This window comes from Oncorhynchus keta, chromosome 5 (assembly GCF_023373465.1).
Source record: "Oncorhynchus keta strain PuntledgeMale-10-30-2019 chromosome 5, Oket_V2, whole genome shotgun sequence".
Taxonomy (NCBI): Eukaryota; Metazoa; Chordata; class Actinopteri; order Salmoniformes; family Salmonidae; genus Oncorhynchus; species Oncorhynchus keta.
The window spans coordinates 5677949-5702832 of record NC_068425.1 but is presented as its reverse complement, the minus strand read 5'-3'; the positions used below and the strand labels follow the sequence as shown (position 1 = coordinate 5702832).

General features: G+C 45.2%; 2 protein-coding genes across 2 annotated transcripts; both read left to right on the top strand.

Annotated features, from left to right (window-relative positions):
* The first annotated feature begins 1734 nt into the window (after positions 1-1734).
* On the top strand, positions 1735-7549 carry LOC118384136 (aquaporin-5). The gene is made up of 6 exons (XM_035770467.2): positions 1735-1915; positions 2008-2111; positions 5314-5880; positions 6097-6258; positions 6459-6539; positions 6668-7549. The coding sequence occupies exons 1-6, from the start codon at positions 1735-1737 to the stop codon at positions 6833-6835; spliced, it is 1263 nt and encodes a 420-aa protein (XP_035626360.2). The 3' UTR covers positions 6836-7549.
* Positions 7550-8174: 625 nt separating this feature from the next.
* On the top strand, positions 8175-24692 carry itga2b (integrin, alpha 2b). The gene is made up of 31 exons (XM_035770871.2): positions 8175-8510; positions 10054-10184; positions 10336-10433; positions 10798-10969; positions 11334-11383; positions 11585-11630; positions 14119-14238; positions 14498-14542; positions 14892-14935; positions 15026-15091; positions 15253-15305; positions 15480-15555; positions 16459-16594; positions 16905-17090; positions 18299-18344; positions 18483-18590; positions 19027-19082; positions 19185-19336; positions 19701-19811; positions 19970-20037; positions 20219-20366; positions 20603-20695; positions 21109-21188; positions 21513-21593; positions 21983-22088; positions 22317-22469; positions 22690-22788; positions 23079-23195; positions 23416-23517; positions 23694-23816; positions 24064-24692. Exons 1-31 carry the CDS (start codon positions 8329-8331, stop codon positions 24184-24186), a joined length of 3171 nt encoding a protein of 1056 aa, XP_035626764.1. The 5' UTR covers positions 8175-8328; the 3' UTR covers positions 24187-24692.
* Positions 24693-24884: the final 192 nt, after the last annotated feature.

Genomic DNA, 24884 nt, shown 5'->3' with positions numbered 1-24884 from the left:
TTGGTTGTTGATCATTGCTAGACAGCTTGCCATACATTTTCAAGACGAATTAAGTCAAAACTGTAACTAAGCCACTCAGGAATATTCACTGTCATCTTGGTAATCAACTCCAGTGTGTATTTGGTCTTGCATTTTAGGTTATTGTCCTGATAAAAGGTGAATTTGTTTCCGTGTCTGAACAAGCAGACTAAACCAGATTTTCCTCTTGGATTTTGCCTGTGCTTAACTCCCTAGTCCTTGCCGATGACAAGCATACCCATAACATGATGCAGCCACCACCATGCTTGAAAATATAAAAAGTAGTACTCAGTGATATGTTGTGCTGGACTTGCCCCAAACATAAAGCATTGTATTCAGGACAAAGTTAATTTCTTTGCCAATTGTTTTGCAGTTTTACTTTAGTGCCTTATTGCAAACAGGATGCATGTTTTCAAACAGGCTTCATTCTTTTCACTCTGTCAGTTAGGTTAGTATTTTGGAGTAACTACAGTGTTGTCCATCCTCAGTTTTCGTCTATCATGGCCTTTAAAGTTCCCATTGGCCTCATGGTGAAATCCCTGAGTTGTTTCCTTTCTCTCTAGCAACTGAGTTAGGATTAATACAATATTGGCCTCTTGCTAGATTGATGACTAAAGCCATAGATAAATGCATGTCAGCTCAACTGGATTTATAACTATTGCTGAGTGTTGAATTATACAAACAAAAACAGAAATATGTTATTTCGGGTCTCCTTTGACATACCAAATCACTGCTTAATTTTCATGCAAGGAAAACTGGGTCCGGTTTTGTAAGGGTTCAAACACCATATGACGTGATTAGAAAAGATCTGGGCCCATCACAGCCCATATAAAACAATTTCACAGCTGATTTATTACAAGGGTCCACAGTTGTATCTGGTTAGGTTAGCCTACCAGATCAGGAAAAACTCTGGGCCCCATGAACATAACCTCACGCCTCAAAATGTTGCGATGGTATTGACGTTTATATTTTAAACAATGGGTGGTGGGAATGGGCATCCATACACTAGTGACATCTGCTGGTCAGGAATAAATATAAGTCTATTTCATGTTTACCAGTTCCTTCAGAAAGTATTCACACCCCTTGACTTTTTCCACATTTTGTTATGTTACAGCCTATATTTGTCTAAATATTTACAAAATAATCAAACATTTTAAAGCTGAAATGTCTTGAGCCAATACGTATTCAACCCCTTTGTTATGGCAAGCCTAAATAAGTCCAGTAAGAAATTCCTTTTGTGGAACTAGTTGCTCTCGTTCAGACTCATCCCAAATCAAAGCCTTCGGTGATTGTCCAGAGGTTCAAATTTAACTTCCATGTTCAGAAATCAGGTCAGTCTGTTGCTAACTTTGTTGCTGAATTATGTGAGCTCTCTGAACATTGTGAGTTTGGGGCTATGTTATAGAGGACATGCTCCGTGACTGATTAGTCTGTGGCATTAATGAGGACAGCACACAGCGTTGTTTGCTGGGAGGAACACTGACTTTCAAGAGAGCATTGGAACTATCGCAACGGATGGAAATGGCCGCTAGTAAAATATTCAAAAGACCAACAGTGTCGGTTGTGCAGTGCATCAGGTGACAAGAGGCGGCAGGAAAAAGGGGAAAGGCAATGGAAAGTTTCAGATGTGGGGGAACACATTAAGCGAACAACTGTAAGTTCAAGGATGTGGTCGATCACAATTGCAACAGAAAGGGATAATTAGCTAAACAATGCATGGGTCCTAGGAGCAAGCCAGATGGTGGGCAGATCATGTTCACAGTGTTGAAGCATCAGTCAGCAGCGCACCACCTAGAGAACGCAGGGGAAGAAGAGCATTGTTCCTACAACATGTTTAATGTGAGTGAGCCGCGTGCAGAGCCTATCGATGCTACAGCGGAGGTAGATGAGGATGGAGGTTGACACAGGGGGCCTCTACCTCTGCTGTCAGTGAGGAGACCTACAGACAAATGTGGGGCTCGAAACAGGCTTCTGCCCTCACACCGGCAGGAATCAGACTGTGTACATACACCGGGGAGACCATACCATTGCTGGGGGCTCTGGAGGTGGACATTGCATACAACAGCCAGGAAGCGAGAGCACAGCTCCTGGTGGTAAAAGGTAATGGCCTTAGTTTACTAGGGTGTGACTGGCTCACCAAAATACAACTGAACTGGGGTGAGATCACACACACACACACACACACACACACACACACACACACGTGAGATTTTGTGATGAACTGGGCACACTACAGAGCACTGCAGATAAGCTGTTTGTGGATCCTCAGGCCGAGCTTTGCTTTTTCAAGCCCAGCACAGTGCCATACACCATGAAAAAGAAAGTGGAGTGTAACGGTTTTCTTCCGTTGAAGGAGAGGAGGACCAAAATGCAGCGTGGTTAGAGTTCAACATGTTCAATCAAGACCGTACACGAGAACACTACAAAATAACAAATGTGAAAACCAAAACAGTCCTATCTGTTGCAATGACACAAAGACAGAAGACAATCACACTCAAAATATCCAAAGAACATGGCTGCCTAAATATGGTTCCCAATCAGAGACAAGGATAAACACCTGCCTCTAATTGAGAACCAATCTAGGCAACCATAGACTTCCATAAAAACCTAGACTAGAAACACCCCATAAACATACAAAAAACCCTGGCCCAGACAAAACACATAAATCCCCCATGTCACACCCTGACCTAACCAAAATAATAAAGAAAACAAAGATAACTAAGGCCAGGGTGTGACATTGAGGATGAGTTGGAGCGGCTGCAGGGAAAAAAAACATAATTACTCCCATTCAGTTCTCCCGCTGTGCAGCTCCAATCGTTCCCGTTCTGAAAAGTGATGTCACGGTGCATATATCTTCCAGTGTGTCCCATGGCCATGCAAATGTCGAAAGTGAGTCTAGAGTCGAATGTGTTAGTGTGACCACTGCATGGGGAGTATTGGCAGGCCATTGAAAGTTCAGAACCCAATCTCATAATTTAATCTCTGTTAGCTACAAACTGAGACAGAGTCCTCTTAACGTTTCTGGGGAGTGGAGAGGAGAGGGACTCACAAATAAGTGGGTCATCATCGGATACATGTCGAATGGGCCAGGCATGGGAAACAGATTAGGCCATCTGAGAGAATCGGTCCCATAGAAGAAAAACAAGTTGCTCGACCTTTGCAGAAAAGCAAAGGAGGATGGAAAAGTAATAGGAACAAGTGCACAACACCTTAGATTCTGTTGCTGCCAATTCCCTGTGATGGTGCCATGGCACACGTGACTGTCACAGTCCAAATCCCCTATACCCATTTATCCATTAGTGGTAAGTACTGAGGGCCACTCAAAGCTGTTTTAATCAGGGGAGGGGGTGCATAAAGGAATTCTTTGTCAGTAAGGAAGACAGGAAAGCAGGAGAACGAGGAGACAAGGAGGCAGGAATCAGTAGAGATGATGGAGGATATGACAATGGATCGATGATTAATAACTGAGGGACAGCAGATTCTACACTAACTGAATTAATCGATATACCGTATTTAATTGCACAGCATCTGCAGCTAACCATTCTTAACTTTTGCTCTAGTTATAAGAAAAAAAAGACTATAGTCTGCTTTTTGAAGATACCCACCTCATGTTTTTACATGACAAACATTTCACAAATGCAGGCCTCAATAGTCTCCCCTTGTTAACACGCACGCACGCACGCACGCACGCACGCACACACACACACACACACACACACACACACACACACACACACACACACACACACACACACACACACACACACACACACACACACACACACACACACACACACACACACACACACACACTGTAGTTGTCACACCCTGACCATAGTTTGCTTTGTATGTTCTATGTTTTGTTTGGTCAGGGTGTGATCTGAGTGGGCATTCTATGTTGGATGTCTTGTTTGTCTGTTTCTGTGTTTGGCCTGATATGTTTCTCAATCAGAGGCAGGTGTTAGTCATTGTCTCTGATTGGGAACCATATTTAGGTAGCCTGTTTGGTGTTGGGTTTTGTGGGTGATTGTTCCTGTCTTTGTGTTTGTTACACCAGGCAGGGCTGTTTTTGGTCTTTCACGGTTGTTGGTTTTTTGTATGTTGTTCTATTTTCATCTTTATTAAAGATGTATCAAAATAACCACGCTGCGTTTTGGTCCGCCTCTCCTTCGACAGAAGAAAGCCGTGACAGTAGTCTCCCTGTTTTCCATTTGATGTATAATGTCCTACTATGACATTCCCTGTCATCTACATTCATCCCTATCTCCACGTGTTGTTGAAACACCATCTCTCCATATCATATTTTACACAGTTATCCCTGTCCTGACTCAACCAGCCTCAGGTACTGTATCAATTTCCATGACCTTGGTAGGAAACGATCTCTGCAGGGGAATCTCAGTATAACTGTACTGCCATTGTTCCTAACTGACCTTCACATGCTTTACTGTGGTCGTGTTTAGTTCCCCCACCCTCTCCTAGTCACCCTGTTACACTAAAGCTTCCCTGGCCACTCTCTGTGATGAGAGAGCTCCCTTTGAGGGGATTAAAAATGCCTCTCTCTTGGCATGCTTTACCTGCTACGCTGGCTTAAAAGGCTGTATCTGGATTGTTTTTTGGGTGGACAGTATCTTGATCAGTTTATTTTAAATGATCCTAAACTCTGGTTGACCCCAGGTCAGGAAAGTACAGCTTTTCGATTCATCCCAGGGCACCACTAATTGCAAATCAGTTAGTTGGCTTTGGCTTGTTCAGCTCAATCCTCAGCCACACTCTTCTTCTACCTGGAAGATAGAACGCTTCAGGTAACCATATAATCCTCTCTGGTGAAGCACTTTTCTTTGAGAAACAGAGGCAAGGGGGAATGTGAGAGGGTTGGAAGAAGGAAGAGGGGAGACTCCCCAGCTGCAAAGAGAGACCAGAAGTTAGCGCCCCCTCGCTAGTGGCCCCTCATTACCTATGGGTAAATCTGTGGCCCCCCGGAAAGAAGACACCACTCGACATTTACCGGCAGCCATCTGAGAGTACAGGAAAGCAGAAAGCCAAAACATGCATTGGCTAAGCTAAGCCTCCCCACCTCACCTCACCTCCACCCTTACCCACCTTCAGAACACATCACAATACAAGCAGTATACTGAGGGGACAGGTAAATCATCGCAGCGGGGAAAGAAAGAGGCCACCTTCCTGATATATGCGTCACACAGTGGTAGATGCCCCCCCCCTATATAGGTTCCCATTGCAGTCCCTTGTGGTTGTTTGGTTCTGCTGCTGCTGACTCCTGGATGTGTTTCATGGCAGAGCAACAAACAAACAGAGAAACAGGACAACAGAGAGACAGAGATTCAGTCATCCATCATGCAAGTCCTTTCCAGTCTGGCGTTGGTTCTGAAGAACATTTGGACACTCTCCTTCCTCCGGGATCTCCTGTGTGAATTTGTGGGCACTGCCATCTTCCTCTTCACCAGTCTGGCCTCAGTGGTGCTATGGCCCCAGCTTCCAGCCTGGGATGGGAGCCTCTCCAGTCCCACCAGTGATTATCATCTCCATGACTTGTCCTCAGAGTCCGACCCATCCCTTCTCTCTGACTCCCAACCCCTCTCCGAGTGCCACCCTGACCCCCTGCATGTGGCCTTGGCATTCGGGGCCTCCGTGGCTGTGGTGTCTGTGTGCCTGGGTCCTGCTACCTCTGGAGGAGGGGTCCACCTGAACCCGGCTGTGACCCTGGCTCTGGCTGCAGGACTCAGGGTGAGCCCCTGGAGAGCTATCCTCTACGTGGGGGCACAGCTCCTCGGTGCACTCTGTGCTTGTGCACTTCTAATGGGAATGGTGCCTGCCCCGCTCAGAGGGCATCTGGGGCTGAACGAGGTCACGAGTCACGTCTAATAGATTTTTATTTGATTCTAGGTTGTAGTGAAGTATTGTTTTTCTGTAGTATTGTAGCTTCCGAAAAGTCATTATTAGAAATGTTTTGCCAAAAAAGTCTTTGTATTTTTGTATGGGCTTAATTGATTATGGGTGTTTATAAACATTTGAACTTAATGAATCCAGGTCTGATATCTGTACAAATGTTTATTTTTCCAGGTAGGCTTGGGTGTCCACCCATGCCAAGCCTTCACAGTGGAGACAGCCATCACCTTTCAGCTGGTGGTCTGTGTCCTCGCCACGTCTCGACCCACATCAGCCTTCCACCTCCTGGGTCCTGTAGTGGTCGGCTTGTCTGTCATTCTGGGGAATCTCGTGGCAGTAAGGAAGATGCCAGATCCTATTTGTGTTTGTTTGAATTCTGTCTGACCATAATAGAGTTTATATGGGTAATTTGATGGATTTTGTCTATTAAAACATTTTGTAGATCTTTACATTTTTCCTATGACTTATCTTTTGATTTCACCCCCCTCCCCCTCTTTTTCTCCCCCTCTCTCTCTTTACCTTCAACCTTTGACCAGATTGGGTACACTGGCTGTGGGATGAATCCTGCTAGGTCTTTTGGTCCAGCTGTGGTCACTTTAAAATTTCAAAACCATTGGGTGAGTCTGGCCAAACACAAGTTGACTCCATGAAATTACAAAAGTATATTGACACTATTTACTGACATCACACCACAGTTCACACATACAAATCTACTGACAAAAAAAAGTTTCTCTCTCCTCTGCAGGTGTATTGGGTGGGGCCGTGTGCGGGGGCATTACTAGCTGGCCTACTACATGACTTGGTGCTCTACCCACGGTGGGGTTGCCCTGGCGACTGGTTGGCTGAGTTTAAGGAACTGTTTCCCAAGGATCCACTCAAACAGCCCACCACCTTGGAACACACAGTGGAGTAGAGATGGAGGCAATTATCTTACCATTGTCTGACCATTGACCAAAGGGGACCACACACACCATTCTCTGATATCTGACCATTTGCCACTGGTCTACACAAGTGGTCATGCTAGCTGGGTCCATCGTTGAGTACCACTGAGTGAAGAAACTCAACATTTGTACACATCTACAGTATTCATGCACATCTACAATGTAGCTATGATAATATACTCTGCTGTATTCTCTGGGAGACTGCTTTCTCCTCTCTTTTCCTGAGTGTACTGGATAGTACCCTTTCTGGACAGTTATCTGCTATTTCAGAACTGAACAAAACACTAATCCACCATCTCAGGTTCTTCACAATCATGTTGTTTGTCAGTTTGACTTCACTTTGTGCATCTGTGTACCTCTCTGAGATGTTAAACCATCTATAGAAGACAGATCATGTATATTCAGACCAAAGCCTGGACATGTCAATGAGTGTCCAAGGCAATTTCATTCAGGTCAGTTAAAGTACGGGTACCAGCTGTATAATCATTCACATTATGCGACAGATCACTCACTATAATATGTGTTTTTATATACCACTATCATGGTGTTTGTCTTGTTATACATGTTTAAATAACGGCTGTATGACTCTGTAAAACGTTCTTTATTATATCATGAATTTTACATTTGTTTTTCACTATATTGAAACGGAACGTAATGTTTTTCATGTCCTCTGTGCAAGAGTTTATTAAAGCTGAAAACCGAACTGAGTTGTCCTACGGTGTTTACATGGGGGGGGGGGGGGAGGTGTAAAGTGGGTGTGAAGCTACAGGAGTCATTTTGTGTCCGGTCCACTTACATGTTCCATCTGTTTCCATGAAATGTCATGCCCTGGGGAAGACTCATCTAGGAAGGAAGGGCTTGGGTGGAATTGACCAGTGTCTCCATAATCTCTCAAACCCAACAACCCTGCCCTGTGCGTGTTTCTGTGTGTCTGTATCTGTGTCTGTGTGTGTCTGGGTCTCTCTCTTTCTCTCTGCCAACGGTGAAAAAAAATAGAAGAATGTGTATTTGGATCCACATCACGATAGTTTTATACCTTGGTAACGCACACTCTTGAATCGTGTACTTATTGTTTTCATTTATGTACTATGAGACATTGTTTACGGGTTAATATAACACCATAAATATATGTCCCACTGTGTCTGAGAGCTGCAGTTCTGTTCTGACAGACTGACATCTCTTCCCTTCATGTCACAAAATATTCTCTGCGAAGTCCTATCTGCAGGAAACAGTTAGTTACACTCCACTCAACACAATGCAATGAGAGCCGCAAATACATTTTGCCTAGCAAGAAAAAAATCCTTCAACTCACATCAACAACTCTGCCCTATCTATGACAGCCCTCTCGGCGTTACTGTGTAAGTTCCCCGACTTGCGAGAAACAACTGAAGATAAGAATTACTCACATAGGAAGAAGACATTTGGATTCCAGTTTCATTTGCAGTGAGGGAGACATAGAAGAGCTATGAAAAAGATGGAGGAACACTGGATTCATAGATCAATACAAATGATGGGTCTCCTGCTATTTGCTCTCCCACATTACTCTGACACCTTAAATCTAAACCTGGTTAACTTCACTGAGTTCTCTGGCCCCGAGGGAAGCTTCTTTGGCTTCTCTGCAGATTTCTATCAGTTCAGCAACAAAACGTGAGTATTGCAATATACGATTTGGTAAGTTTTGGCTTTGCATCATTTTTATGGTATCTGTTAAACTACACTGTATAGTTAAAAGTATGTGGACACCCCTTCAAATGAGTGGATTCGGCCATTTCAGCAACACCCGTTGCTGACAGGTGTATAAAATTGAGCACACAGCCATGCAATCTCCATAGACAAACAATTGCAGTAAAATGGCCTTACTGAAGAGCTCAGTGACGTTCAACGTGGCACTGTCATAGGATGCCACCTTTCCAACAAGTCCGTTTGTCAAACTTCCGTCCTACAAGAGCTGCTCTGGTCAACTGTAAGTGCTGTTATTGTGAAGTGGAAACATTTAGGAGCAACAATGGCCCAGTCGCGTAGTGCTAGACCACAGGAACTCACAGAACGGGACTGTCGAGTGCTGAAGCGCGCAGCGCGCAAAAATTGTCTGTTCGCGGTTGCAACACTCACTACTGCCTCTGGGAGCATCATCAGCTCAGGAAGTATTTGTTGGGAGCTTCATGAAATGGGTTTCCATGGCCAAGCAGCCGCACACAAGCCTAAGATCACCATAAGGAATGCCAAACGTCGGCTGGAGTGGTGTAAAGCTCGCCTCCATTGGACTCTGGAGCAGTGGAAACGTGTTCTTTGGAGTGATGAATCACACTTCACCATCTGCAGACCGACAGATTAATTTGTGTTTGGCGGATGCCAGGAGAAAGCTACCTGCCCAATGCATTGTGCCAACTGTAAAGTTTGGTGGAGGAGGAATAATGGTCTGGGGCTGTTTTTTATGGTTCGGGTTAGGCCCCTTAGTTCCAGTGAAGGGAAATCTCGATCCTGCGCTTCCAACTTTGTGGCAAAAGTTTGAGGAAGGCCCTTTCCTGTTTCAGCATGACAATGCCCCTATTGAAATCCAGGCTGTATCACAACCGGCGGTTATTGAGAGGCCCAGCGTCGTCCGGGTTTGGCTGGTGTAGGCCATCATTGTAATTAAGAATTTGTTCTTATCTGACTTGACTAGTTAAATAAAGGTTACATGTAAAAATGTCAACAACAACAACAACAAAAATTGACAAAGCGAGGTCCGTACAGAAATGGTAACTCGAAATCGGTGTTGAAGAACTTGACTCTCCTGCACAGAGCCCTGACCTCAACCCCATCAATCACCTATCTGATGAATTGGAACGCCGACTGCAAGCCCGGCCTAATCGCCCAACATCAGTGCCCAACCTCACTAATGTTCTTGTGGATGAATGGGAGCAAGTCCCCGCAGCAATGATCCAGCATCTAGTGGAAAGCCTTCCCAGAAGAGTGGAGGCTGTTACAGCAGCAAAGGGGAGAACAACTCCGTCTTAATGCCCATGGTTTTGGAATGAGATGTTTGACCAGCAGGTGTCCACATACTGTGGGTCATGAACTGTATATATGCTGGTATTACTCTCATATTAAATTGGGCAAGGTATGTGGAATTTGAATGGCTTTTCATTAGATTCTTGTCTGAAATCCCAAAGAGAATATTTGAACCATAGTATTTTCTGTCCCACAGCATCAGTGTTGTGGTTGGGGCCCCTAGAGCCAACACCAGTCAGCCAAGAGTCACTGAGGCCGGGGCTGTGTATCTCTGTCCCTGGGCACAGACAGGAGGGGCCTGTACTACCATGACCTTTGACACAAAAGGTAAGTCCTATTCATGCATTTCTCAATGTTTTCTAAAGCTGTGAACATATTATCATACTGTAGATCAGTAAGTAAGTAAAGAAGATATGTATTTATTCTGGGCTCAATTACAAAAAAGGTTGACAAACTGAGCTGTCTGATGTAACTACAGGTGATGAGGTTTATCCTCACCAGAACTTAGTGATAAGCTCTTCAAAGTCCCACCAGTGGTTTGGTGCTACTGTGCGATCCTCCGGAAACTACATTGTGGTGAGTTTTCCCAGCCGTTGTGGCACAATAGTGTTACCACTCTCTCACTCTTTGAATTCTCATAAACCAGTCACTCATTTTGCTGTATACAGTCCCTGTGCAGTATAGAATGCATCAGATATCGATCCTCTAAATCTTTTACAGAACCCCTCTCCCTCCCTCAATTTATTTTCCTTCCTTTCTCAACCACCGATCCCCTCTCTCTTTCTACCAATGTGTGTATGCCCCTTCTTAATTTGACTTTCTTTCTCTCGCGGTCATTCTCTTCATCACTTTGTGTTACCCTTCTCTATATCACGTTCCTTCTCCCCCTCTTTCTCTTTCTCTCCTCCCTTCTCTCTCTCCCTCCCTCCCCCTGCGCCAGGCCTGTGCCCCCCTGTTCCACTGGAATGTAATAGACGTGGGGGAACGTGAGGAGGCCCAGAACACTCCAGTGGGGACCTGCCTAGTGTTGAATACACTGACGGGGGAAACGGTCAACTTCTCCCCCTGCAGAGACGTCATGACTGAGAAAAATTACAAAGCCCTGAAGTACAGTAAGAGATATTAGTCATGCCAGTAGTACCTGTACAGTACAGTAACAGGTTCCTCTGTTGTCCACTCAAAACTTAAAGGCTGCATTTATACATGCACTCCAATTTTGATCTTTTGCCACTAAATGTTATTTTGACCAATCAGATTGGGCAAAATAACAGAATTGGGCTGCCTGTGTAAACACAGCCAAACAAGCATCTTGTCAGAACTCTTTTAGTAATTGAGTATCATTCTCACTGCTATGCCACAAAACACATCGGGTATTCCTTCTTAAAATCGCAGTTGACTTCATGTTCAAACGTTTGCCTGCTGGTCTTTCTTTCTACTCTGCATGTTTTCATCTTTGATCCTCATCTTGATTCTCAGCTACCGACAGACGATACTGTGAAGTGGGATTTAGCTCTGACATAACAAAGGTGCCCGCCCTCCAAACATTTCTCGTCAAACTTTTTCTTTTTGACTCATATAATGTTATATACTACACAGCAATGTACAGTAGCAGAGTAGATAAGTTAGATCCACATAGTTTATGATACTGTAAGGTAGTAATTACACCAACAGTGTTCTGATACCATCTATAACAATAATTTGATTTGTTTCTTGCTGTACTATTCTAGGAGGGAAGGCTCCTTATCGGTGCTCCTGGAGGCTACTATTTTCAAGGTAACATGTGCCATCTGGTGCCATTATTAGCCTGGTTAAACTAGATTTCACGCTACACCTGAGGTAAATCTGCCTGGGCATAAAATTGCTGGGGCATAACATTTGCTGCTGGGGCATTGGAGCTGGATGCCACACTTTCTGAGGCTGCTGGGGGATGGGGAGTTGGTTGCTTCCTGCTGCTGGAGCATTGGAGCTGGATGCCACACTTTCTGAGGCTGCTGGGGGATGGGGAGTTGGTTGCTTCCTGCTGCTGGAGCATTGGAGCTGGATGCCACACTTTCTGAGGCTGCTGGGGGATGGGGAGTTGGTTGCTTCCTGCTGCTGGAGCATTGGAGCTGGATGCCACACTTTCTGAGGCTGCTGGAGGATGGGGAGTTGGTTGCTTCCTGCTGCTGGAGCATTGGAGCTGGATGACACACTTTCTGAGGCTGCTGGGGGATGGGGAGTTGGTTGCTTCCGCTGCTGGGACATTGGAGCTAGATGACACACTTTCTGAGGCTGCTGGGGGATGGGGAATTGGTTGCTTCCTGCTGCTGGGACATTGGAGCTGGATGACACACTTTCTGAGGCTGCTGGGGGATAGGGAGTTGGTTGCTTCCGCTTCTGGGGCATTGGATCTGGATGCCACACTTTCTGAGGCTGCTGGGGGATGGGGAGTTGGTTGCTTCCTGCTGCTGGAGCATTGGAGCTGGATGACACACTTTCTGAGGCTGCTGGGGGATGGGGATTTGGTTGCTTCCACTGCTGGGGCATTGGAGCTGGATGACACACTTTCTGAGGCTGCTGGGGGATGGGGAGTTGGTTGCTTCCTGCTGCTGGGACATTGGAGCTGGATGACACACTTTCTGAGGCTGCTGGGGGATGGGGAGTTGGTTGCTTCCTGCTGCTGGAGCATTGGAGCTGGATGACACACTTTCTGAGGCTGCTGGGGGATGGGGAGTTGGTTGCTTCCTGCTGCTGGAGCATTGGAGCTGGATGACACACTTTCTGGGCTGCTGGGGGATGGGGAGTTGGTTGCTTCTACTGCTGGGGCATTGGAGCTGGATGACAGACTTTCTGAGGCTGCTGGGGGATGGGGATTTGGTTGCTTCCACTGCTGGGGCATTGGAGCTGGATGACAGACTTTCTGAGGCTGCTGGGGGATGGGGAGTTGGTTGCTTCCTGCTGCTGGAGCATTGGAGCTGGATGCCACACTTTCTGAGGCTGCTGGAGGATGGGGAGTTGGTTGCTTCCTGCTGCTGGGACATTGGAGCTGGATGACACACTTCCTGAGGCTGCTGGGGGATGGGGAGTTGGTTGCTTCCGCTGCTGGGACATTGGAGCTGGATGACACACTTTCTGAGGCTGCTGGGGGATGGGGAGTTGGTTGCTTCCTGCTGCTGGAGCATTGGAGCTGGATGACACACTTTCTGAGGCTGCTGGGGGATGGGGAGTTGGTTGCTTCCTGCTGCTGGGACATTGGAGCTGGATGACACACTTTCTGAGGCTGCTGGGGGATGGGGAATTGGTTGCTTCCTGCTGCTGGGACATTGGAGCTGGATGACACACTTTCTGAGGCTGCTGGGGGATGGGGAGTTGGTTGCTTCCGCTTCTGGGGCATTGGAGCTGGATGACACACTTTCTGAGGCTGCTGGGGGATGGGGAGTTGGTTGCTTCCTGCTGCTGGAGCATTGGAGCTGGATGCCACACTTTCTGAGGCTGCTGGGGAATGGGGATCTGGTTGCTTCCACTGCTGGGGCATTGGAGCTGGATGACACACTTTCTGAGGCTGCTGGGGGATGGGGAGTTGGTTGCTTCCTGCTGCTGGGACATTGGAGCTGGATGACACACTTTCTGAGGCTGCTGGAGGATGGGGAGTTGGTTGCTTCCGCTTCTGGGGCATTGGAGCTGGATGACACACTTTCTGAGGCTGCTGGGGGATGGGGAGTTGGTTGCTTCCTGCTGCTGGAGCATTGGAGCTGGATGCCACACTTTCTGAGGCTGCTGGGGGATGGGGAGTTGGTTGCTTCCTGCTGCTGGAGCATTGGAGCTGGATGACACACTTTCTGAGGCTGCTGGGGGATGGGGATTTGGTTGCTTCCACTGCTGGGGCATTGAACAAAAATGGGGTGGACAAACACTAAAATACTAAGAACAAGAAATATAAAATATCACCATACATGGTTCTTAGGCTGGTGGCTTCCGTAATTATGGTGGCTTCCATTATTGCATTGTTCAACACTCCTATGATAAATGTATCCACTAATAGCCCTGTTGTTGGAACGTCTCCGGGAAGCTTGATGATGACTGAGCATGATTCATTATCATATTGTCATATAGTCTCGCCAGACCTAGGGCAACAACATGTCAGAACATTGTTAAAGTGGGAGGCAACCTGCCTGCTTAATTTGACTAATGTTACTGAAAATATTATGAAATAAATATGTATAAACATTGCTAAAGTGTCTTCTCCAAATGATGGTTGCGGTGCTTAACCTTTCTGTTGCAGGTCAGATCATCAGTGCAGGACTGCCTGACATCGTCGACAGTGCCAAGAGCCAGAATGCCAAACCTTATGTGGCAGGACAAACCCATTCCCCTGAGACTGGTGGATACGATCATTACCATGGTAAGAGGGTGACACGCAAGACTTGTAGTCTAATGCAATGGTTTTCAAGCCTCTTCTCAGAGAGGCCAAGATGTTTCACAATTCTGTTGCAACCCTGAACTAGCAAACCAAATTCACCTGATTAAGTGCTTGATGATTAGTTGTATCAGGTGTTCTAACCCGAAGAGAGGTTTGAGAACCACTGGCCTAAAATACTCAGTACAAAGATATTCAGTGGCATTCTTCTCAGTTCAATAAACCCGAAAGGTTTCGCCAACAGGGTATTCTGTGGCCACTGGCGAGTTCACTGGAGACTCAATACCAGGTGAGAAAGTTCCCGTCAAAAGTGTCCACACAACCAGGTAATTACTAGCCCGGTCCCAGTTTGTACTATCATTCCGACTCATTGTCATGCCAAACATTTATTCATGTTTTGCATGACAAAGAATGGCAAGAAAATGGAATATTAGCACATAGGCCCGTAGAGCCGTGCCCAGACTAGAGAATAACACTTCCTACATTTTATGTGCCTGGTGGTAATGGTGACAGCTGTACAAAACCTTCAAACATTTGTCAGTAAGATACAAAAGGTTGAAATATTTCTCAATAATGAATTCATTAAGTCTGTTTTACTGTGTTTTAAATCCAGTACAAGTATTTATTTTCTGTTTCAGATTATGTGGTTGGAGTGCCGAACGATCGCAACACAGCAGGCTCAGTAAGGGCTCCCAATGGCGTTATGATCATTTACTTTTCATATTCATTTATTAGAGAGTGATCTAAGCTAATGCTGTGGCTTTGCATCCAGGTCAAAATCTATAATGGACACACGCAGGGCTTTTTGGGAGTTAAACGCACATTCTTAGGCTCTCAGGTGAGACTGCATTTCCATCATTTCCATCACATTTTTATTTTGATTGACTTGTTTACAGGAGAGTGATGAAGAAGTGTCTGTACAGATATGCCTTTGTGTTGATATCTGAGTCATGACCAACGTAAGTCCACTCAAAACCACATGCAACTTTCATCTTGCAGGTGGCCTCTTACTTTGGCCACAGCGTTGCAGTGACTGATATTAACAATGATGGGTATGTTAGAACTCTCATACTTACTTTTTTTAAGTCCTTGATCATGGAAGTATTAAACATGAATTAACCACCTGATAACATCTAAGCCACTGGTTGTTGGCTTGGTGTCTCAAGGAAGCATGAAAGAGAGCTCAAATGTCCAGCCATTCTTGCTCTGTCCTCTGTCCACTACAGAATAGACGACATCCTAATCGGGGCGCCCCTCTTCATGGAGCGTGTGTCGGGCCAGCAGTTGCAGGAGGTGGGACAGGTGAGTGAAAACCTGATGAGTCCTGTGTGTTCTAGCACATGGGAGCATAGTGTGCAGTCTAGCACATGGGAGCATAGTGTGCAGTCTAGCACATGGGAGCATAGTGTGCAGTCTAGCACATGGGAGCATAGTGTGCAGTCTAGCACATGGGAGCATAGTGTGCAGTCTAGCACATGGGAGCATAGTGTGCAGTCTAGCACATGGGAGCATAGTGTGCAGTCTAGCACATGGGAGCATAGTGTGCAGTCTAGCACATGGGAGCATAGTGTGCAGTCTAGCACATGGGAGCATAGTGTGCAGTCTAGCACATGGGAGCATAGTGTGCAGTCTAGCACATGGGAGCATAGTGTGCAGTCTAGCACATGGGAGCATAGTGTGCAGTCTAGCACATGGGAGCATAGTGTGCAGTCTAGCACATGGGAGCATAGTGTGCAGTCTAGCACATGGGAGCATAGTATGCAGTCTAGCACATGGGAGCATAGTGTGCAGTCTAGCACATGGGAGCATAGTGTGCAGTCTAGCACATGGGAGCATAGTGTGCAGTCTAGCACATGGGAGCATAGTGTGCAGTCTAGCACATGGGAGCATAGTATGCAGTCTAGCACATGGGAGCATAGTGTGCAGTCTAGCACATGGGAGCATAGTGTGCAGTCTAGCACATGGGAGCATAGTGTGCAGTCTAGCACATGGGAGCATAGTGTGCAGTCTAGCACATGGGAGCATAGTGTGCAGTCTAGCACATGGGAGCATAGTGTGCAGTCTAGCACATGGGAGCATAGTGTGCAGTCTAGCACATGGGAGTATAGTGTGCAGTCTAGCACATGGGAGCATAGTGTGCAGTCTCCATTCACCTTTTTTTTATACCCAGCTCCGAGACAATGGATGTGTGTAATCCTTTCCCAGGTGAGTGTGTACCTGCAGAGAGAGCGCTGCACCTTCCACTCCAAGCCAGATCAGAAGCTGACAGGTTCCCAGTTGTACGGACGCTTTGGCAGCACCATCGCCCCCCTCGGTGACCTAGACAAGGACGGTTTTAACGGTGAGGCTCTGATATGCAATAATTTGACTTACAATATACGTATCTTCCCTTCTAATATAGTAACTGCCTCAGGGGCAGCAGAATCAGTAGTATCTGATTTTCTGGGTAACTTAAACAAGGAATGATATTAAATGTGAAAATATCCCCTTCAAAACACTTTGTTTCCGAAAGGAGATTAATCTTTTAGTTCATGATTCCCTCTTGAAATGCTACATTTTCTAATGGTGAGGAATGCTTTTGTCATAGCAGTGTTTCAATGCACTCCGTCCGTGGATTACTCATCACTATAAAGTGTTTCTGTCTCTCTCAGATGTTGCCGTGGGAGCCCCATCCTCGGGCGTTGAAGGGAGGGTTTTCATCTACATGGGGACTAGTGATGGACTGTCTCCCCAGTATACCCAGGTCATCGAGAGTCCCTTCCGGTCCCTAGGCTCTCCAGCACATTTTGGCTTCACCCTGAGAGGGGCCACTGACATTGATTCAAATGGCTACCCAGGTTAGTCTGAAAACGAACTCTTCGGAAACTGTAGGCTTGTTTACCTTGATTTAGAATAGATGTGGATTTGATTATATTGGGTGTTGTGTTTTGACTTTGTGTTTTGACTTTGTGTTTTGACTTGAAGTATTTGATTCTAGCCCAAAAAAACTGAAATTATAATCTCATCAAGATTTGAGAAGTTATGGAACAACAAACCTTACCCCGGCCAACAATTCCCAACAATGACAACACAGCTCTTAGCTCCCTCAGTAGATGCCTACTGGATAACTTATTTGTATTGCTTTTAATCTTTTTAAATGAATTTATCTTATTAACACTTTGTTCTAGCTAGCTATTTGTGTAGGTAGCTATCAAGTAAACGCAATGATCGAGCTGGGCAAGTCCCTGTTTGCACGAAACCACTACGCATTAGAGGAGATACTACTGTTAAGCCACAGTGTCAATCCTGCCAAGACCACTTGGAGATGTCAACCTGTAAGATCACGTGGAGGTCACTTACAACTCCACAATCAGCCTCTGGCGCAGTTCAACAACAGCAGCAGCAACGATTTCTGTTGTATTTTTCATTGTAGTTGACTACTACCCAAGGACAAATTGCCACTACTTAACAAAGTCCTTTCAGTCCCAGTAAAAATGTCCTCTGACATGTTGTTTGTCTCCCGTCCCCCTGGAGACGAAGGCAAAGTTTCTCGGACACACGAGAGAGAAACAGAAAGGTCACTCATCCAGTAGAGTGGCCAACATTTGTCGGGGGAGAGCACTAAAATGGAGATACATTTAGTGTCCCTTGGAGACTAGTGAACTACTCTCAACACAGCAATCCTTTTTGATGTGCAACACCTCTGGCTTTGAAAGACACTCATGGCGCTCTTTGTCTCTTGTTCCCCCAGTGAGCCTGTTACAGTTCAACTCTTTGAGACAAACTGGTCACTGTGAAAACTTCAGCTGACCTCGTCCCCTGAAAATAGTTTAGTTTCCGACTTTAAGTTTCTTAGGAGTCACTGTGATATGAAAGCAGAGGTCCTGGCTGTTACCAAAGGGCAATCAATCCCATGGACTATTTTTTTGATAGCACTTTCTCATGAAAGGGTGTCAATCATGTCATTTTTTTCCAAAGCTGTTTCATGACTTTATATTTCTTATGTTTCAAGACTAGAAAAATAAGAGCTTGCAACTTGTTATTGTCAATCTTTGTTGCCTCACAGATCTAATTGTTGGTGCATGGGGAGTCAATAAGATTGCTGTGTACAGGTACAGTAGTGTGAGACAAACAAACAGTTTATTTGTTACTTTAAATTAACTTGAGAAATGTTATCTGGAGAAAGATTAACATTTGCATTCACAATGTACCCACACCGTCTATTCTCTGTTTGTGTGGGGTGGTACCAGGGCTCAAGCCGTGGTGATGGCCAAGACCCAACTCTCCCTCTACCCTGACTTCCTGAACCCAGATGTGAAGGAGTGTCAGCGCCCCACCACCAACGAGCCTGTGGCCTGGTAAAGATTCTGCTCATACCAGAGTATCATACCATTAGTGTGGGCATTATCCATAGCCATGGGAAGTTGTTTGGGGGTGCGGGTGCTGTGTTAATTATGATGTATATTTGATATTTTTGTATTTTCAAGAGGTGGTGGGGGTGCTGAAAAAACATTTTGCCTGCCCTACAAACACTATATCGGTCCGCTAATACAGCACTATTAAAGGTCCAGTGCAATACTTTTGTGACAAATGTTCTTTTAAATCAATATTATTTTTTATTACAATTTTCAGGGGGTGCTGCAGCACCCAACTGGGAAGAACATTTATGATGGACAAATGTTGGTGGGCACGGCAAACATGCACGTGTTGTCACTATACAGAATTGCTGTAGTATTTGTTCTTGTAAATTCAGAATGGCATTATGACTGATGCGGTCTGTCTCTCTCCTTACAGCTTCACAGTCATGATGTGCATTAGTGTGTCTGGCCACAGCATTCCAGAGGAGATAGGTAGGAGACGCATACTGAAGTCATTTATTCCTGTGGAAACATACACATTCTCCTTGAGTTTGAGTTTTCTGTTTGTTCAAGACACTAAATCCACTCTTGTAGTTCTAGATGCAGAGCTTCAGCTGGACAAGATGAAACAGACAATGGCCAGGAGAACCCTATTGCTGCAGACCAATCTGCCCCAAGAGTATTTTCAGCTAACCATTCAGAGAGATGTGGGAGTGGTCTGCAGGAACCAAACCGCTTACCTACGGGTGGGTTGCTTGTGCCAGTTTAGCCAATTTATAGACCTGTATTTTGGTTTACAACAGTCAGTGCTCAAAAACTGAAATAAAACCATAATGGTGCAGCAGTGTTCTTATCAGGCTGATGCCCCCAAGTGGCCATTCACTGAAGTGACACTACAACAGGCTCCAATCACAATACCATTAGTAACCTCACAAAAAGGTTGTGACCACTGCCATTGTCAGTGGCAACAGACAAACCTGAAAGGGGAATAGATTTATATTGTCTTAACACTACGTGATCCACTAAACTGCAGTAGGTCTTTACTGAATTTCAACTGAATTGAGGGTTAATTGCATCAATGTCAGTACTGCGTCCTGTCTCTCTTTCCAGCATGAGTCAGAGTTCAAGGACAAGCTCAGCCCCATCTTCATCTCCTTGAACTACAGCCTGTCCAACTCCCAGGAGGCCATGCTGCATGGCCAGAGAGCTGTGGTCGCACAGGTGACATCACCCATTACATTCTAAATGTATTAAAACATTTTCATTTGCAAAGGAATAACATTTATAAGTGGTAATTACACAGTCGACACCAATGAATTAGCGTAGGTGTTTGTTTCTTTGGGTATAAAAATGTGTGTATGTGTCTGTGTGTTGTGCAGACCAGGATCATTCTGGACTGCGGAGAGGACAACATCTGTGTCCCTGACCTGAGGCTGACTGCTGAAGCGTGAGTGTCAAACTCCCCTGAGTTCCTCATCACTCAGTAGTGTCATCTGTTTTCTTGGTCATTCTACATGTTCAGGATTTTGACCAAGTAAGGTCTCGTGGGATCAGTGTGCGGAGGAAATAGGGTTTAGTTAGAGCATGTTATTCCGGTCTACTAATACAACCCTTTGACCCATCCTCAGAGGTACTGACCGTCTTCTGATAGGGGATGACCACCCTGCCCTGCTGGTCATCACAGCAGAGAACAGAGGAGAGGGGGCCTACGAGACCGAGCTGGAGATACGCCCACCAGCCAACACACACTACCAGAGTATGGTGACTGACAGAAAGGTGACTGTGACTCTCCTGTTCATAATAAAAGGGAATTGTTAACAGAGTGGCATCAACTGTCCCACACCTGCAGGAAAAACTATGAGCCCAGAGTTTTGCTGGTTAGGTTATTTGGTCAGCATAGCCTACCGGCCCTACGTAAAACACACTGTCTGCGTCTGAAATGGCACCCTACTCCCTATATTGTGCACTACTTTTGACCAGAGCCTCATGTCTGAGTGTGCCATCTCTCCCAGGGCTTCAGCAAGTTGATTTGTGCTCAGAAGAAGGAGAACCAGACGGTGGTGATGGTCTGTGAGCTGGGGAACCCTATGAAGCAGGGCCAGAAGGTAACCACCGTGTTATTAAATATAGTGTAAGTAAATACCCTCGCAAGTGCCTTGCATGAGTCAGAACGGCTCGTTGGAGCAGGAGCCTATCTCCTGTTTCTGTAGCATGAGGCAGCTTGATGGACAGGACACTAATCCATCACCTTAATCTCCTTAATGCTGTCTGAGTGCCAAGCAGAGACTCATTGGGTACCTTTTTCACAGTCTGTAGTATAACTTGGCCGGGGATCGAACTCCCAACCTTCCAAACTCTGTCCGGACACACAGAGTTGGCATGGAATTACACACAGAGTAATAGTGCCGTTCTGGATCGTCACTGTCAACGGGATGTGGATGACATGTGACTGTGTTTGCAACAGCTCTGTCAGTCTGAATGATACAGTACAGTATGTTCTTCTCTCTGTCTGTCGTAGCTCCTGGCCGGTCTGTTCTTCAGCGTGGGGAACCTGGAGGAGGTGGAGAGTCACGTGTCATTCACATTACAGATCAAAAGGCAAGAACAACAAGAACAACACTTTCATCCCGTCTTGTGGTTTTGAATGCCTTCGATGCTACCAAGGCTTTGTTTTTGTGTTTTTAATACAACATTTTAATGGGGAAATTCAAGATCACTAAAGTTAATGTTTAGTGTAGAGTGATCAGCACAATGTAAGGCATATTTAGGGTCTTTGAGACACACATGGTTTACATGCTTGTTAATCAAGTTGTCTGTATTTTAGACAGTCAAGGTGTCAGCTGAAGGTTCATGGCCTTTCTACTGACACAAGGGAAATGGTCAACATTCATTCAAGCTTCTTCCTTCCTTTATAATCTCTAGCAAGAACAGCCAGAACCCTGAAAGTAACGTGACCCATCTGAGGATTGATGTCAGCGCTGAGGCAGCTCTGGAGATGCGGGGGTGGGTGGGCCTTCCTTCATTGTCCTCCAATTATCATCAGAGCCATAAACTGTGCTGTTTTGTGCTACCATGGAAATGAGCACTCCTCCTGACTCCCGAGACACACTTTCTGTGTGACAATTCCGAGCTGCCTTCAGAGCTGCCAATCCAGACAAGTAGCAGACTGAATATCTAATATCCAAAAAGGGATGAGTGATGTTTGCCAATTGTAAGATGTTGTCCTAATAAGAGCGTAATACAGTACAGTAACACCATGGTTTCCTCTTGTCCTTGTAGTTATTGGCTTTCCCAGGACACGTATTTACTAATTATCACTAGGACCAGGCTAGTGTTATCAGTGTTGTCCTCAGCGTTTGGTCCACCCTTGTAGCCTGTTGTTTTTTGGACAGGGGCTCCTCTCCACCTGAGTGTGTCCTGCCCATTGCCAAGTGGGAACAGAAGGAGCATCCTGCTGACCTAGAGGAGGTTGGCCCGCTAGTGGAACACGTCTATGAGGTAACCTTTTTATGCTTCACTCGGAAAAGAAACAGATCATTTAAGACATTTGTCTCTCTGAGGTTGGTGCAGTTTTAAGGTCAAAATGCGTAACATCTATTTGAAGAGTCCATAAGGCCCTTATAGAGTATGTTTTGTATATGTTATGTCATATATAAGCAAAGACAATGAGATCCAACTTAGTGAGCGAAATCTGAAAGCATGTATTTTTGTTGTTGAAACACTCAGTTGAGAAACCTGGGTCCGAGCACGGTCAACGCCAGGGTGCAGGTAGAGTTCCCTACCCATCACCATGGAGACGTCCTGCTCTATGTGTTTGCCAATGCTTCTGAGGATTTCCTCACCTGCCACACTGACTCCCCTGACATCGACCCATATCAGGTGAGAGAGGTAGCATGATGTGGCCCTGCAGTGTGCCAGACAGCAAATCTTTCTATAGCGGGAAAAAACTGTTGTTTTTCCATGAATTATGTTTCATTTAAAAGGAAATCACTATTTTATTTGATATTTGCCTTAAATAGAAGCAAAAACAGATTTTCTATTGTTCTTTTGATGGTGTTTTGGTCATATGAAATTGGAGTACGCTCTTTTGTTTTGGCAGTTGGTGAAGACCGGGAATGCTACTGTTGGTAAAGTGTATAAGGTCAAACAGAATGAGGTGGCACAGCAGGAGCCTCAGCGCAAAGAGACCGTTCACGTGGTAAACAAGTGTCGCCTCACTCGATTAACATAATGACATGCATCAGTGTACTTCTGACAGCAATACAATCAAACTGTCTTGTCTTTACTTGATACTGTACGATAGGCTAGTTCCTTTTTGCTGCAATTTCAGGGACAACTTGCAATATTCTATATGTGCCACAAGAGGGGGCTAAACAACAAAATATTACATCTCATGTGGATGGGTACATTCCATTGATGTGTAATGGGGGAAACAGGTTGACTCAGTTAGGTCTGTTAATAATAATTCCTCTCTCTATTTCTCTACAGAACTGCACTAGTGGAGATACCTGTCTGAGGTTTGTGTGTGAGGCCACAGGTCTGGAGAGAGGCTGGAGCGCTGTGGTGAAGGTGATGTCTCGACTCTGGGTACAGACCTTCCTGGAGGTGAGAGGGAGGGAGGCAAGAAGAGGGAGGGAGAGATAGGGAAAGAGAGAATCACAGTGACATATTTTCCACACCATTTTTCACTATATCTGCATTCATAGGTCTAAAGGAAAAGCGCTCCAAGACAGCTCTGCATAATTTTGAGATAGCATTTTGTAAGATCTTACTTCTTTGACATTATTCCGTAATGATTATGGAACCCTCATTCTGTTTCCCCTAGAGGCCCTATGAGAATTATGTTCTCCACTCTACAGCACGCTTTGAGGTTATAGATATGCCCTCCAAGATCCAGCCTGAAGAGCTGCCAAGTGGACAGGCTGAGGTAAAAAAAAAAAAAGTTGACCCTTTCCACTAGTGTGAAGACAACACTTATTTACTAATGACATAAATGACTAACTTGAGGCACATACACAACCGTATATCACAAAGTAACAATTTCTTCAGTAGTCATTGGACAGATTTAATTGGAGCCAGTTGACCATGTGTGTATGTGTGTAGACCCAGACCAGTGTGGTGTGGAGGGCTCCTGATGGAGAGAAGGAAGTGCCGGTGTGGTGGATTGTTGTGGCTGTGGTCTCTGGCCTCTTCCTCCTTGCTCTGCTAGCTCTGATCTTCTGGAAGGTAATGTACTGACATCGTTAAACCAGCAGGTGGCGCAAGATTGGGCCCTATAACTGGGTAGCATTTAGAAGGTGCTACTCAGCTATCATCTAAGTATCGATCACTCAGTCTTTTTTAATGATACGTTTTCTTAAAATGGAGACAATTTGGAGGGGACAGAAAGGAGAATGTCTTCAATGACACACGAATTAAACCGGAATCGGGAAACAATATGTGTAAATGTAAATGTTTTGTGTTTATGCTCCAGGTGGGGTTCTTTAATCGTAACCGTCCCCCGTGTGATGATGACGACGATGCAGAACACCTAGCTGGGGCTGGGCAGTCAGAATACGCTGAGATGCCCACAAACGCAGAGGACAAGCAAGCATAAACAACTGCTGTATCACCCTGGAAACCCTGGAGTTTTATGTATTTATTTGATTTGACACAGACGTCCACACGTTTTCCGAGTGCTGAACTGTTTCACATGGTTTGTAAATGTTGCTGTGGGCTTCTTGTTTTACTCCCTATAACTGCACATTTTCTAAAAGATGCACCCTGAAGATGTTTTTTTTTTTTTTAAGGTAACTTATAGCTGTTGCATTTTGTGTTAAAATAATCATATAATCGCGATTAAACACTTTGTGTCCTTTTGAAGCCAAACTGGCATTCCAATGTTCACAGAGGTGATATCCTTGTTAGTGTGATGGCATCGGCCTGCTCTCTAAGCAACCATTGTGTTGGGGAGACCATCATGACTCACTGAAGGCTGAGCCAGCTTCCTGTTGTTGTAGAGGGTAGACCCTAGTGATAATAACACTCAGACCCGGCAATCATGTGTTTATAATTAAAAAGAATAATAAATAAATACCCAGATATGGCAAGAAAAGTACAATACTTATTACACGTGCATTGGTTTTTTGTTACATTGACATTTTATATGCATTTCAAAACAACTGCAAAATGAATAGCGGCTTTTGTGCATGCAAATAGATAGATAGCCTACTTTTAAGTGATATGGAACACTGTGTTCTTACATTTGTCATTACACCGTCCTCCTAATAGGGTTCGAGATGGACTTATAAGGGC